Raw genomic sequence first — 16,307 nt, 5'->3', positions numbered from 1 at the left:
AGTAAATTACATTTACTCATGGGGAAATTTAAGCAAAGTAATTAACACTCCTGGTGAAAGTAATGTAACTCTAACTTCCTCTGATGTTACAATCACAGGCCTAACAACCTTAAAGTACTTTAAAGGCTGTATCACAGAAGCAATAATAGAATTGGTCATAGAAGCAATTCATTTTTAGTGGTACTAGAGGTATGTCTCAATAGCCAAGAAATTTAGTGTTAGCTGGCAGTTTGCCCAACAAACAAGCAAACCCAAGGACCCTTAGAAACCGTCTCTCCTATTTACTGTGTAAGTCCTTGGAAAATCTTCAATTTGATCCTAGATAAGAAAAAATAAACCCCACCATATACCATTTTTAATTTTAGGATTGAAACTTTCAAACTTGCTTTGAATTAGAGAGACTGCATCGATGTTGAGGAAGATGAAAATGAGATAGAATAAAATTCAAGTTAATCTGCTCTGCTCTTCAATGGATGGATGGGGATTAGACCAAGTTTATTATGGCATCTTGAATTTGTTTTTAACAATCAATTTTTATACTAAGTTCCAAAGGAATGTGCTTATTTACTTTCTAATTTACATGAGTGAACCTAAGAAAGAAGCAATATTCAGCATGTATCCAGAAGCGAATTTGGTCATTTCCTTTGCTTGTAATAATGTGATATATGCCCAGTACCATCTAGATCAAGTTAACTTAAATCTTCAATGATTTCAGTTAATTTAAAAAACTTACTTTATATGCAAGATGTAAAACTGCCCCATAGTGTAGCAAATTCATCAGTGCCTTGCAATGTTATAAAGAAGTCTCTTTAATTACCTAATTTATCTATCAGGCATTTAGGTATTTCTATTAGGTATTTCTTATTCTAATAAGCTTACGTACATTGATCAAGGAACCCAACAGATCACCCATAAAACAGGATGGGCCCATTACTAGAAGCAACTATCCCCCATTGTAGTGCAGCCTATAAAACAGTTTGCATACATTGAAAGCAATTTGCATTATTGGTGCTAAATATAATTAAGTACAGCAAAATAAACTTGCCTATTCTTTTTCATTCTACGTCTGTCTTTTTATCTTTGATTTCATCCTTCTCTTCTGTATTCTTAAAACCTCTTATCATATTTTTTTACATTTTCTGGTTTCCTTAGCTTCCATTAATAAATCATATTTGTCTTCCTTTCCTGACAATTCTTCACCTTACTGAAGTCTTACTGCAAACAATCTCTTTCAACTGTACTTTTACTATGAGATAGCCATTATGTGCCACAGAACTACAGACATCGATGAATTTTACTTAATGGGTTGGGGTAAAAAATCCTTAGCTAGAGAGTGCTTTAAGGGGGAATACATTGTCAAGGGGCAGGTAATTTTCTTTCTGAATTTACTTATTTTTTTTTTTTAGAGGGAAAGTGGGGGAGGGGCAGAGGGAAAAGGAGAGAATTGTGAGCTGACTCCGTGGCGACGCTGGACTGGATCTCATGACCTGAGATCATGACTTGAGCCAAAATCAAGAGTCCGATGCTTAACCAACTGAGTCACCCCAGCGCCCTAGGGCAGGTAACTTTCTATATTCCCCCAGGGCCGGTACCTCCAACACAGCTCACTCATATGTATTAAGTAGAGCTGACGATGTATAAATAGAACAACAAAGTCAAGAACCTCACTGGAAACACAATTTACGATGGCGATTTGAAGCCTCCTTTAGCTGGGAGGGGGATGCCTTCTGACCTGCTTCTTCAGGTACCTACTCAAAAGCCTGACTGTCCTTTGATCATAGGAAATTGGGAAGCCTGGGTGGGGAGGTGGTGACCAGAACTTCTCACTGACATGCCTGGAGACTATTGTGTCTAAGTTCCCAATGAGGGTAAATTTGGGGAATACCAGGGTGTTCTGGGTGGGTAAGACTTCTTCCTTGGGTAAGAGATACCCAAGAATGAAGGAAACAAGATTGGTTATCAGTGTGGGAAAGAATTTAAGGTGCACCATCTACACACACAAACATTGTTGTGCTCTCATTGGCTGAGGCTGAAATGGAGCTCAAAACACCGAGAAATGGGGTTCCAGAGAAATACGGGGATTTGGACTCCACCACTACCAAGTGTACAGTGTGCACAAGCCACTATAAATGACAGAGGAAGTGGTGATCGGTGTCAAGGGTAATGTGTGTGGTTGCAGGGGAGGCTGAAGAAGGAGACTTACTATCATGTATATCTCGGCTGAGGTTTTTGCACACAAAGTTCACACACGTGCTCACGTATGGGGGGGAGGGTACAGGAAGGAATATAACGTTTAAACCAGGAAAATAACATAATCAGATAAGAATTTTAGAAAGGATGATTTGAAAAAAGATGCTGAGGGGCGCCTGGGGGGCTCAGTCGGTTAAGCATCTACCTTCGGCTCAGGTCATGATCCCAGGGTCCTGGGATCAAGCCCTGCATCAGGCTCCCTGCTTGATAGAGGGCCTGTTTCCCCCTCTCCCTCTGCTGCTCTCCCTGCTTGTGCTCTCTCCCTTTCTTTCTCTCGTGCTCTCTCTCTAAAAACAAGAAAAAAGAAAAAAGATGCCGAGATTTCTAGCTTTTGCTACATAGAGGGTATCTGATGGTTCTTAATTTAACCAAGAAAGGAAAAGCATCAGAAAGCACAGCTTTCAGGGGAAGAACAAAGTTCAGTTTGGGGTCGTTATCATATTAGCTAATTGTGAAAATAAGTGTATATCTGCTTATACAAGCTGAAAATAAATCCATCGATGAACATAAAAGAGACAGGATGTCTTTTGTCACTCCTTTCCCATAATTCTGTACAAATTTCACAAAACGGTGTCTACACAGCTCATGGCATCAGTGTGAAATGCCACAGGTTTGGCAATGCTTATGGACAGGGGGTGAGGGATGGGAGGAAGTGGGGTGGGTACCAGCATGTTACAGAGCAGGGGTGGAGAGAGTGTAAGAGTGAGTGTTCATGTGGATGACGACCACATGTCTGCCTACAGAAGTATGTGCTAGAAAACAGGCTTATGGTAGGGAAAAAAGTGGGGAATACATAGACACAGTCACTCATGTATTTCTCTGGAAAATACTGGGTGGTTCTTGTTCAAAATCAGCATTTTCTGAATGATCCAGCTGTGTTTCTTAGAACCCAGCAGCTGATAAGCTGTTCATAGGTGTCCCATGAAGGGAGCTCCTCGTGTTCAGATCAGTTTGGGAAAGCTGTGGGCAACATTTGTCTTCTGAGAGCCTCCAAGGGCCTTGAGGACTAACGAAGGCACCAGTCAAGTGACCCTCTTCATTTTTTTAGCATAGCATTTTCAAACTTATTTGACATAAAACTCCTTCACTCAAAGAACATATATGAATAACTGAAGGGATACGGGCATTCAAAGAAATACTGTTCAGAAAAAGCTGATATAAATGTGTCCAGAGCAGAAGAAAGGCGGGGTGATAATGAAGAAGGTGACTTCAGTAAATATGGGCAAATCCAATACCAAATTTTCAGGTCAAATATAATTCCTTGCAGGCCTAATCATTCCTGCAAATTATCTTCAAAGCTAAATTAGCTCTCAAACTTCTTAAGCAGGCAGGTCTTCGAGTACAGATATTAACTTTATGTGATTTGCATTTTAAAAGAGGAACGATTTCAGGCTTTTCTATACAAAGTGAGAAGCTATTAAAGTGTGCTCTAAGTATGTGCTGTCCCTTCAGTGACTGAAAACTCTAATTTGCAATCTGATGAATATGACATCTTTTGAATAATGCAAACTAAGAAAGTGCTAATTGGTTTCCATGGTCATACCTACAGCCTCATGAAAATGGATTAGGAACATAAAGAAAAATGCAGAATATATGACTGCAGAGCCATTTAAATTATAAATGAAAGACAGCCTAGTTGAATGAAATGCCAAATAATAACAGCGATAATTTTAATAATAGGTGATGAGCACCGTTTGCACCTGCTTTCCATCAGATACTGTTTGATACGCTCTGTACGATATGTCTAATCCTCATCTGCAAAAACCAAACCAAACTGGAGGCTAAGCAAGCAAATCAATAAAAAAATAAATAAAAATTAGACGTCACATTCATTGAGCACTTACTATGTGTCGGGCACTGTTGTAAACATCTCACATTAGTAAGTCTTGTGAGCTTCTCTACAACCGTGTGAGATGGGAACTACTGTTGTCCCCGTTCCACAGATGAGCTCACAAACTGAGTTTAGAGGACTCTGCCATCCTGCTAAGCTAGAGAAGAGCCAGAGAGCCACGTTTGGATATGTATGTATTCAGATATGTCTCTAAATCACCTACTTTTTCGACTTCTCCACTGTTCTGATCCCATGGTATTTGCACACTTTGCATAGTCTGATGTTATACTAAATTGATATAATTTTAACAGTAATTAGAAAGTGGCTCATGTTAGAGCCTTTTGATAATTTGAGGCAATTGTGTCCCCAAAGAATATTGATACACAATCAGTAGGAGAAGCAAATGCCCCTACTTCCGTGTTCGAGGTCTCCCTCTATTCTCTCAGTCTGGTCTTGAGAAACGTCACTTGAATTTACTTCTGTGGACAGTTTGTGATATATTCAGCAATAAAATGCATCAGGAAACTCTAACAGCAGTTGACACACTATGTTATATTCATGAATTTCTGTCCTGATTTCAATGCTAAATTGTTGAAGTTTTAAGTAAAAAAAAAAAAATTCTTTTAATTTTTTGCTCACTCTGTTTCTGTTTTAACCAAACTGCTCTCCATATGCCTCTTGCTGGTATCTGCCACCTCATAAGAAGCCATATGTGATGTCAGACGGATTAAAGCCAGAATTTAGGTTTCAGGTAGCTATTTCTCAGATAATAAAAACAATATGTTTGGATCAAAGGTTAAATTGACCCTTTTGCTACTAACCATTTTAGAGAAGTGGACGTTACATTTTAAGAAAGAACTTCAGGGGCACCTGGGTGGCTCAGTCAGTTGAACATCAAACTCTTGGTTTTGGCTCAGGTCAGGATCTTGGGGGTTGTAGGACTGAGCCCCACGTGGGGCTCTGCGCTCACTGGAGAGCCTGCTAGAGATTCTCTCCCTCTCCCTCTGTTCCTCTCCCCTCCCACTTTTGCTTGCGTGCTCTCTCTCTCTCAAATAAGAAATGAACCTTAAAAAAAAATGAAAGAACTTCAATAAACTAAGCAAGCAAATGAAGCAAACATTGAGCTACAGTTGAGGGAATTAGTAAGTTTAATGTAAGAAGCAAGGAAAACAGTATTGATAGAGTCCTTTTCTCTAATGCAAGACAGTACAAAGAACTTTACCACATTTATTAATTGCTCAGAATTACCCTAGGAGGGGGGTCATTACTATTTCTATTAACAGATGTTACAGAGAGCAGACAAGATGCCTCGGGTGACACAGCTGGTGGCAAAGCTGGGACTTGAACCCAAGTCTGGCGTAAAAGCCTGCTGTTCTTTCTACTACATCACATTCCTTCCTGAGAAAAAAGGAGAGAAGATTTAAAGTTGGACAAGAGCTGCTTTCAAATGGGATCATAGTGAAAAGGCACGAAACTTGTTCTCCTAAACTCCATGAAGGAGAGTGGGGGCCATGGCAAGGACATCGAATTCGAGATAAGAAAGGAAGACTTTTCTGACACTCACCTGTCCAAAAATGGGAAAGATGTGTGGCCTCCTGAGTTTGCACTCCCTGTTGCTAAAGGAGTCTAAAGAGAAGCTGGAATGCCCAGATCTCTTCTGTTCTCAAAAATTATTTAATTTTAAGATTCTAAACAAAATATATATTCTCTAGGAAATCCTTGATACCAAGGACATTTCTCTCTTGATCTCCCATTTTCCATCCTGTTCCAGCTGTGTGACCTAAAGGAAGTCAAACTGCAGTTCCTCAGTTTGTTTCTTAGTAAAGCAGGAATATGAAAGCAGGGAAGCAGGGAAATGAAAACTCTATGAAAATTTAATTCCACTGGAAATGAAAAAGAAATTTATCCTTTAAAACCTTCCAGGCAAGGTTATGAGAAGACTGGATAAGAGAAGACATGTGACATACTTGATCCATCATAAAGCTTAAATAGTGTCAGTTACCTCTTCCTGCATGTTTACAAGGTCAGAGTCTGTCAGAATCTGAGGTGCTTTCTGTATATCCACTTGGGTCATGCCAAAAACAGGGAAGGGAAACTCCATAGAGGCAAGGCTCTCCCCTTCCATGCACATCTGGATCAATCATGAGTGTGCATTTGCTACTGACTTGCATGTTTTCCTGCTTGCTCCCAAAGAAAAAAATGCAGAGTCCTTATGCATTGCTTTCAAGGTTTATAGTGTGCATTTTTAGTAAATTCTATGCAAAAGTATCAATGAAGTAGCTTTACATGCCATCGGCATCCTCTAACGTTTCCACTGGTGCATTCAATAAAGTATAATACTGTTCTGCTTTATAATAATCACAGAGATGCTATTCCCTCTCAAAGAGGATTTTTTTTTTCAGCTGCCAAAGTCTATTGCCTTATTTAATAGAGAAAATGTTTTAGACACACATGAGAATTCGTGTTGTGGAGCCATCAGAACTTTCTGCTGTAATCCTACTTTCTGATACCTAAAAAAGCTAACTGGAAGACTTTTAAAAGAGAATGAAATATATTCAAAATATATGTGACTATTAAAATGTTTGGCTGTAATTTTTTAAGTCCTTCCGAAGTTCAAATAAATATTGATAAGAAAAGATGTCGTTAAAGAGGTATTCATCATACATATAACTTTAAAGACTATAATTTCGTACTTCAACTAAGAAGACTTGCATGACTGTTATTTGCATACAGGAAAAGAGCAGGGATGGGAAATGAAAACTCTATGAAAATTTAATTCCATTGGAAATGAAAAAAGAAATTTATCCTTTAAAACTCTTCTTTTTTTTTTTTTAAAGATTTTATTGATTTATTCGACAGAGATAGAGACAGCCAGCGAGAGAGGGAACACAAGCAGGGGGAGTGGGAGAGGAAGAAGCAGGCTCACAGCAGAGGAGCCTGATGTGGGGCTCGATCCCATAACGCCGGCATCACGCCCTGAGCCGAAGGCAGACGCTTAACCACTGTGCCACCCAGGTGCCCCTAAAACTCTTCTGTCAATCTATGGCCACTGTTCATCATAAGTCCTGTGGGGGTTCAGATGTCTTCATGCATTTCAGTAACAAACTTATTCTGATCCATTGCCCTGTGGGCTAAAGAACATGCGTGTGCTCCCAACCTGTGAGGCGTTTGTGACATTTTATCTTTTTATCACTGAGGCCGCTTATGTAGAAAATGTATGTCATAGCCCAAGGAACCTCTCCTTATCATTACTTCCAGCTCTCAAGATAAGAACGTGCCTTTGGGAGATTAAGTTAAAAATACATGGTTTTTTTTTTATTGTTTTCTAACTTTTAGAAACAAAATTGAAATATGTATGTGTGTGTGTGTGTGTGTAAGAAGGTTAAGTTAAGCAAAACACCAAAAACTAAAAACCTGAAGACTTCATAATTTTGACCTTACCTTCTCTAAGCACCTATATTTGACAACAGTGGAAAATAAGTATTCATGGTTTGTGAGAAAGCAAAATAATCCTAAAATAATATAGATGCACAAACACATACCCATCCACACAATCTGTGACATATTTATATATGCATAAATAGGTACACGTATAAATGTTACATAAAACAGGGAACATTTAAAAACAAACAGTAGATGTCTATTGTTTATGTCTTTCATAGCCTCTCCCACACAGCTGGGTATTATAAAACCTAACACCACGTGTCTATTGAGGATCGGGGAGCCTTATGTTTTATGCTACAGACAGCACGACTGTAAATGGGGCAGAAGTAATAAATGAAAACAAATTTTCTTTTTATGAATAAATTCGAGAATATTTTATCACATCCAGTCTGATAAAATTATATTAATGTTCGTTTAAGTTGGAGGGGTTACACGCAAAAGATTACACAAGAAATAATAGAACACTCGCTAAGTGCTGTATCGAAAGTTCCTGTGACAAGGTAAAGGGGCCTACACCAAAACGTAAATTCTAAATAAGGTCTGCAGCTTTTCAAGCATATCACAATCACTCTGAATGTTACCTGTCTCAGATATTCTCTAATGCTTCGGCTGCGTTCTATGCCCTAATTTAGGTGGATGCCATTCAGAAATGAATGGTACTTGGTTTACATTTAAGCATCCGTACAAATGTAAGGAAGTCATCACCATGAATCAAAATCCCAGCAAGTAATTACTGAACTTCCACTCCGTCGTGGGCATATGAAATTGAATTTTAAGATAAAGCATTAAGAAAAAAGAATGGAGGCCCCTGAAACTCTCCAAAGGATAGAATATAAAACGGAGAAGGAAACAAAGATTCTATTAGATCATTAGCTTCCTACGAGGCAGGAAAATAAAACAGAACAAGCTCTGGAGCCAGATCAAAATTAGATTCTAATCTGACTTGTACAATCAGTGGCTGCAGGGTCACAGACAAGTGGCTGTAACACAGGGATGATACTGCTGCATGGATTAAAGACCATGCATGAAGAGCACTTAATACATTCTTTGCATGCTAGTAGATGCTCAATAAATAATGAGATTTTTTTCATTAGTAGTGTTATTAGTAACATCAACTGCCAAAATATTAGCTATCACTGTAGTTAGCACATGAAAAGTTCTTCGTAAGTGCTTGCTGAAGGAATGAGCACTGACTGTAGCCTAAACTGAGAGGAGATATGCAATGAAGCTCATATGCAACAGAGACAAGGTCAAAACACGTCCATCTGTCTCAATTCTTTTGAGAAGGATTTCCTAAAAAAGAATTTTTACCCTCCCCCCTTTTTATTTTTCTGCCTTTGCGGTAGTTTAAATACTTCAAGAGCAATGTAATTTTTCCCGACTGCTAGCACCATTCCCAGAGACAGAGCTCATCTCTGCATTCTTTTATTAAATCACGAAACAGGATTACGATGTTCCAGATTTCTGCTTGCATGGTCCTAAGACATTCAGATAAGGTTAGCAGGGCAAATGACTGTCAGGTGCTTGGACAGCAAACCAGGCTTGGGGCCTGAGAATGCCAAGCTTCTGGGGTGAGAAGAGACTCCACAGGTTTCCCTCGGGCTCTCCGTTAGCCAGGCAGGCTGGCTCCCACTTTCTGCCATCCTGGCTAATATGTCTGAGTTCTCCATGGCCTGTTGAGACTCATTATGTCTTCACTCACTGGAAGACGAGGCACTGTGGTGAAACCGAAGTGGAAGAAACCGTGAACAGGTGGGCCTGCACTTGAGTACTTGCTTTTTTCCTCCATTACCTAAGTCACATGATGTGTGATACGTTTTAACAAATTCTCAGTTTTCTCCTTTGTCAAAGGAGCCAAGAAGCGCGTCACTAAGAGCACAGGATATGCAGTCGGAAACGTGTGGCTCCGTACCTTGGCCTTCCCATTTATGAGCCCTGTAACTGTGTGCATATAGCTTAACCGCTTTTTATATCTCAGTTTCTTAATTTATAAAGTGGCAAAAAGAATAACACCATAGGCTAATTTGATAAGCGTCAATGAGGCAATAGCTCTAATGTACTTATCCGAGCATAAATCACATAGAACCTTCCTCTTCTCCTGCTTCTTCTTTTTTATTATTACTATTATTATAAGATTATTCACTGTCTTTCACGCTTACATTTGTAATCCTCTATTCAAGGACCTTAGCTTGTTTACATTGTAGTATGAAAGTCAGGAAGATGTGGCAATGAATTAAGAGAACAAGAACAGAAAATACAATTCAGATCTAAGAGAAGTAAGAGGAGACTGAACTACCAAATGTAGACTAGCAAAACAAAGTAAATATAATACAAAAGTAAAAGGGTTAGTACTAAATAAGGATACCAAGTCCAGTTGGGATGCTAGAACACTCGGACAGTAATTTAGTAACTACATATTTAAAGGAAGAGCAGTTATATGAGTACGCACTACTCTATGTATCAAAGGCATTTGCTCTAATACGTGCAAATAAATTTTATTCAATAACTTAAAAAACAGGCTATATGATATTTCATGAAATTTGAATCTACATCTATAAATAAGATACACACTTTTTGCCCCTTTCAATTTTCTGTTGGAAAAAAGAATGCAATTCCAAATGCTGTTAAAAGATTCCAGTTCAAAGCACAAATGACATAGAAGCCACATAAACTATGGTGCTCTGTGGAGTTAGTTTGAGATTTTTGGAATTCGAATTATCTGATAAGACACAACTCAAAGGGATGGTGAACACAAAACTATATAGATTTTTGGTAAGCTTGCCATCAGAGGGTGTTTGTACAAGTGATGGGTATTAAGAAGGGCACGTGTTGTGATGAGCACTGGGTGTTATACACAACTGATGAGTCATTGAACACTACATCAAAAACTAATGATGTGCTCTACAGTGGCTAACTGAACATAATAAGTAAAAAAATAAGAAAATAAAAAACTACTCACTCAAAAAAAAAAAAAAAAGAAACCCAAACAAACAAGTGTACCCTATTTCTGTGAATTTGTTTCACAGAAATCTGAGAATTCTACTGTTATAAAAATAATGACAAGATGTGGCGCCTGGGTGGTTCAGTTGGTTAAGCATCCGACTCTTGATTTTTGGCTCAGGTCATGATCTCAGGGTTGTGAGAATGAGCTGTGTGGGGCTCTGTGCTCAGTGGGGAGTCTGCTTAAGATTCCCTGTCTCCCTCTCCCTCTGTCCATCCCTGTGCTCTGTCTCTCTCTCTCTCTCTCTCTCTCTCTCTCTCTGAAATAAATAAATAAACCTTTTAAAAAATAATGACTGGAATTTAAAAAGAACACAATGCAGATATTATCAATGCAAAGTAATATTAAAACAAAACAACCAAAAAAAAATGCTTCTTATCCTTAACCTAATGTTCTTCTAGCACCGTACCTCAGAGACTCACGAGCCATGGGAAAGAAGATGAATTACATCTGAAGTAAAAAGCATGAAGTGTCAGAAATCAAAAGGCTATGATAAGTCTATAATGTGTCTAGTTCATAGGGAGAGAAATTCACAAATTTGGCAAAGCATGAAAAGGGAGGGAGAGAATAATAACCTAGCCATTTCAAAATTAGTTTTTAAAAATTATTTTTTTCTGGAGAACTCAATTCTTTGTTGTTAAACTTGTTTTCCTTTTATACAATCAAAATCAAATGAGCATTAGGCAGAGGTATTAAGATCGAAAGTGGAAATATGTATGGATTTCATCTAAATCTGAAATAATTATATTCTTTTGTTTTGCTTATAATGGTAGTACTCTAAACTCGACCCTTCTGTTCCTGTTCTGCTAGTAAGGTATTCTATGTGTTTACCAATCTTCATTTCACTAAGAATTTGTGGTCCCGATTTCTGTTTCAGAGGTAGTGTCTGAAGATGCAGTGATGTGCTGATGTTAATGGCAGTTACGGGAGAATCAATGGGAGTCAGCAAGAGGAGGGATGAAGTGGTATGCAGCTTATCTAGAAAACACGTGGCCTGCTGGTAGTCCTAAATTAACTTAACGCTTGACATCACATATCATGAATCCAGGGGTACTCTGGTCAGGTCTCACCGCCGCGCTAGGGTGCTAACACATATTTTCTGGAGTATCAGTGACATTGCTAACTAGACTTTTTAGCTGATCCACACAAACTTCAAGCTGAACATCACCACAGCACAATTTTATTGGGAACAACACCACAGAACTGTGAAGATTTTAAAATGTCTTCCCAAATAAAATTTAACAACAACAACAAAATAACAGATGTTTAAGAGACATAGCAGAGATAATGGCCTCATTAGAACCCATCAACACTTATTTTTCTGTATGAATATGAGTTGCTTTAAATTACTTTGTACTCCCCTAAGTCAAAACTGAAAGGATTAGGAAAAACCAAAAAAGGAGACAGCCAGAGGTATAGATTCCAGCATAAGCCACAGCATTTTTACTGAAATAAACTGGTTACAAGTGGGTCCTTGTCGGGGCAAGGCAGAGGGCAAGCACACTTGACACACTGTCTCCTCCCTAGCAGTGGTCTCTTTGTTTCCTCAAAAGAAGAATGTCTTAAGATTTACAATTTGTGTCCTATACAATTTTTATATTTATTTACACTATACAAATATTGCAAGTTGGTATTCTTCATGTGTACATAATTATAGGAGTTATTATACACTTAGAAAACAGCATACTATTGTTTAGAATGCATACTGAAGTTTTAAAAAAAGTCTATTCTGTTTAACACTCTTCGTAGCCTTAAAATACTATGTAACTTCCTAAAGATTGTTGTCTGGTCTTCTGTATCAAAACAAATTGTACTCAGACTCCAAATTACCTCTGATCTGCTGCCTGCTTCAATATGAGTCTGTTTTAACTTATGTTTTATATTTAATAGGATAGCAACAAAACAAGCTTAAAAAAAGAATAATCAGCTTACCCTCTATTATCATTAACTTGCAATGTTGCCATTAACACACACAGTTCAAGCCTAGAAACTTACTTGACTTAAAAAGTCACATTTTAATAGGTAACAAAAATTTAATAACGTGCTCATCATTTCTATTCTTCCTATCAAAGAATTTCATCAGTTTAACAATCATGTAATTTTTCCCCCCGTACAGGCTGATAACCTTTGACAATATGAAACACGAACTTCAATGTGAACTTGAATAATTGCCGTTTCGCTATAACTTGCTGCTGTGCAGAACGTAAGCCATTTGAGAGCCGACATCGAAACATCTGCAAGAATTGGGACTTTCAAGCCCAACCATCCTTCAGTCAGTATCATCAGCTATTCACTTGACAGCATTTCTACAAAGAGACCCACCTCAGGCTCAGGGCTAGCAGCTGCTCCTTTGACTTCAGTAGCTCCCCCACTTTAAAACTGGCATAGCCCAGGAAGCTTCGCTGAAAATAAGAGAGAATGGTTTTCATTACCTTCAGAAGTCCTCAATATTTTTGCTGTCACATCAATCATACAAAATTAGAAGAATGAAATGTTGACTCCATGAGCCTGACAAATATTTCACTCGCAGAGATACAATCATCACTGACAGAGATACAATAATACACCCGTCTAGTGGGGTGAAGTCCAGGGGTGCAAATGTATCCTTTTCATTAAAAACAAAGAGACCAGTAGCGTGGAAAATAACAAAATGTATAATAACGAAGCCAGGACTTTTCTGAGAAGTAATTTTCTTCCCCTATGAAAAGTGGCATAGAAGAAAAGATGATAAACTTTCAATATTTACCAATGCTGTCGTCGTTCTTATTAGAATTCCTCAAGTCACTGGCAGCAACAACTTTGTATTCCAGATATGAGCAAATCTGTTAGTTGGAGCTATTTTTATGTGGGACTCTGCACAAGTTATAAATAGAAATGCTATATTTCTCCCCCATCACAGCAATGTTTAAAAGCATTTGTTTCCTTTGTTATTTCTATACTAGCATGGGACAATTTCATTCCAATACACAAAACAGAAAGGTACTTATTCTGTTACATTTTCTAAAATTGCTTTTTTAACCTATCATACTGGCTGTTGACTATCTGCGAATATCTCCTTTCTACACTCTTTGACTCATAATGTAAAGAATAAAACTCTAAATTGGTTTTTCTTTTCCAGGATACAAATCTTTCATCTCTTTTTAATATTCCGGGCTACTTCTGGTTTGAAAGTCACAATATTATGGTATACCATAAATAGTATTTCTTGTTCTCCCCTCAAGGTCAAGAAGTAACATGAAAACATCAAACCCATATCATCTAGGCCATTGCTGCCTAACACACTGTAATACTCTACAGGAAGTCAACACTACATCTTCCAGAGCATTCTCTCTTCATAGGTCTGTTGCAGGGCTGCACTAGAATGAGAGCCTGGACTTAAGGAGTCTGAGGACAACTGGGTCTTTTCAGCAAAAAGTGTGCGGTTATTTCACACACAAAAGGCTGCATCCACACTTAGCAACTGTTGAGCATAAGAAAGAAAAGCTTCAGGTCAAAATTTTTCTCCCTCTTTTCAATTCCAAATTGTTTCAAAAAACTTAAAGGCAAACATCGGAAAGACAACCCAGTTCTAAAGCTGGAGATGCCTACACGTCAGCAAGGATAAACCCAATGAACTAACTTGAAACTCAAAGAGCTGGCTTACACACCAAGTCACCAAAGCCAGAAGAACGTGAGACTAAGTTGTTAGGAGAAGGACGTCAGGTGAAAATACTATTTGTGGCAAAAGCTCTGATGATACGTCAATGGGTGATGAAATGAGAGTGAGTCGAGGCAGAAAGTGCTATATGAACGAAGCATGAAGGAATTTAGGGTAACTTTTCAGCAAAGGGCAGAGAAGAACCTGGGAGAGATCTGGCTAAACAAAAATGTTAATGTCACCTCATCAGCGACAGCTACTAGAACATCCTCTATGAGCACCCCTTCCCCATCTATACACGCTGCTATTCTCTATTTCTTATCCTGTTGTATTTTTCTCTATTGACACTTATCACCATATGACATATTTATATATACACACACACACATATACACATATATAAATATATATACATATATACGTATATACATATATATACGTATATATGTATATATATTTGCTTATTTTGTAACTCCCTTGAAAGTAATTGAGATTTGAAGCTCCACAAGGAGCCTTATTTTGTTTTCTCACAAACTCCTACTGCCTAGTGCACGGTAGGCATGTGATAAATATTTGTTGACAATAAATGAATGAATGACTGGCATAAAAACTAGCTTTCAAGTTTGTTCACGCTACTAGATATAGATATTAGAATGTTCTTTCCGCGGGCATTTACAAGGTACTGTAATTCGCTGAAACGTGGGAAATCAAAACATTTTTAGTGTGCGGATTGTATATTGTTGTAGTGCATTTCATTGTAGCATTTTGTAGTTAAACAGACGTCTATCTCACTTCCTCTTTCCCTGATTGTCAGGGTTTTTAAATTCTTACTCCTCACCCTTTATCCTCACTCAAAGAAAACTCCTCATCAATGAAAGATTTCATGACGCCTCCAAATTTCCCAAATGCTTTTCTCTCTACCTTTTGAGATTTTGAAGGTATGAATGGTTTTGGAATTAATAAAACAAATCGCACATGTCATGAACGTGGCTGAGGTCTTTTCCTCAATAGAAGTGACAAATGCCCCAGAGTGGAATGTAGCGATGAGAGACAGGTGGAGTGGCTATTTTCAGACATGAGCGACACACACACCACGAGGCACAGAGCTGCACGCAGAGTTGTGACCACAGCCACTGAATGTCTCCTCTGTCCACCAGCTCAGGGGCTGCCGTGGAAGCAGGACTCTGGTTTGTCCATCTCTGAGCCAAGCCCAGTGCCCAGAACAGAGGGGCTTCATGGAATGCCTCCCGCCCCATTGTTAGTGCTTGTAGCGGGCCAGGAACAACACCCATGAGTTGAACTTTTCCACCACAACTGGCAGCCACAGGCTTCATCTCAAAGGATAATAAGAGATCATATGGCTTGTTAAAAACTAATTTAGGTAATGACATTATAGCACTGCATTATGAAAACATGTCAAACCAGAGGAGATGTTATTGAGGTATGAAGATGATCTTATTTATTCTACAAATAACTGTACATGGGGACTACATGTGGCATAAAGTGCATTCATGAAATCCCCAAAGGCAGGGTATAATTGTTCACATTGCAACACTAACGAAGGAATTTGCCTCTATATTTACTTTCTGGCAGGTGTTTTTGTATTTGCTTCACCTCAACATAAATAAAACACATCATTCATTTACGTGGATATTCACTGGACTCTTGTAAAAGAAGGAATTAGAGGGAAATAGTCTTCTCTGTTTCCGAAACCTAAGTCCCCTAATGCTAATATGAAAGAACAACTTAATATAAAGCTATTTTATCTTTGCTGTCACTGTAATCATAACCATGGAATTTGAGAGACATCTTTAAATTTTTTTATTTCAAATATAACTCAAGGAACAAGCTTTTCCATCTCTTCTTCAGTGCTGTTTCTAAAATTCTCATCCTAAAGGTTTTAAACTGGGAGCTCTAATATCAGTGGAAAAATTCGAAAGACAAACAAAAAAATTAAAGTCTCACTGGAGTTAGAGCTTAGAGGTCTGGAGTGTCATATCAAATGTTATTCTGTCCAAAAATGGAAATCTGGTTAATTAAATCACTTCTCCCAGCCCCCACACTAGCTATCCAACTAATGGGTATTGTCAGGCCTTGTTTCTCTGTCTTATCTCTTACAAATCTGTGATCTGGAATGAGTTACT

General features: G+C 38.3%; 1 protein-coding gene across 9 annotated transcripts in view; it reads right to left on the bottom strand.

Moving 5' to 3' along the window:
- The window catches only part of INPP4B (inositol polyphosphate-4-phosphatase type II B), a 753,420-nt gene that overhangs the window by 230,968 nt on the left and 506,145 nt on the right, over window positions 1-16,307 (bottom strand). For 8 of the 9 annotated variants that reach the window (XM_034661577.1, XM_034661575.1, XM_034661579.1 and 5 more), the window contains one exon: window positions 12,849-12,928. In XM_034661577.1, the coding sequence (XP_034517468.1) occupies window positions 12,849-12,928 (80 nt within the window). Of the gene's footprint in view, window positions 1-12,848; window positions 12,929-13,272; window positions 13,375-16,307 lie in introns of those variants that run through there. The other variant, XM_019804676.2, reaches the window with a different exon arrangement.

The sequence above is a fragment of the Ailuropoda melanoleuca genome, chromosome 5, assembly GCF_002007445.2.
Source record: "Ailuropoda melanoleuca isolate Jingjing chromosome 5, ASM200744v2, whole genome shotgun sequence".
Lineage (NCBI taxonomy): Eukaryota > Metazoa > Chordata > Mammalia > Carnivora > Ursidae > Ailuropoda > Ailuropoda melanoleuca.
Note: the sequence above shows the minus strand (reverse complement) of the source record. Positions and strands in the feature narration are given on the sequence as shown.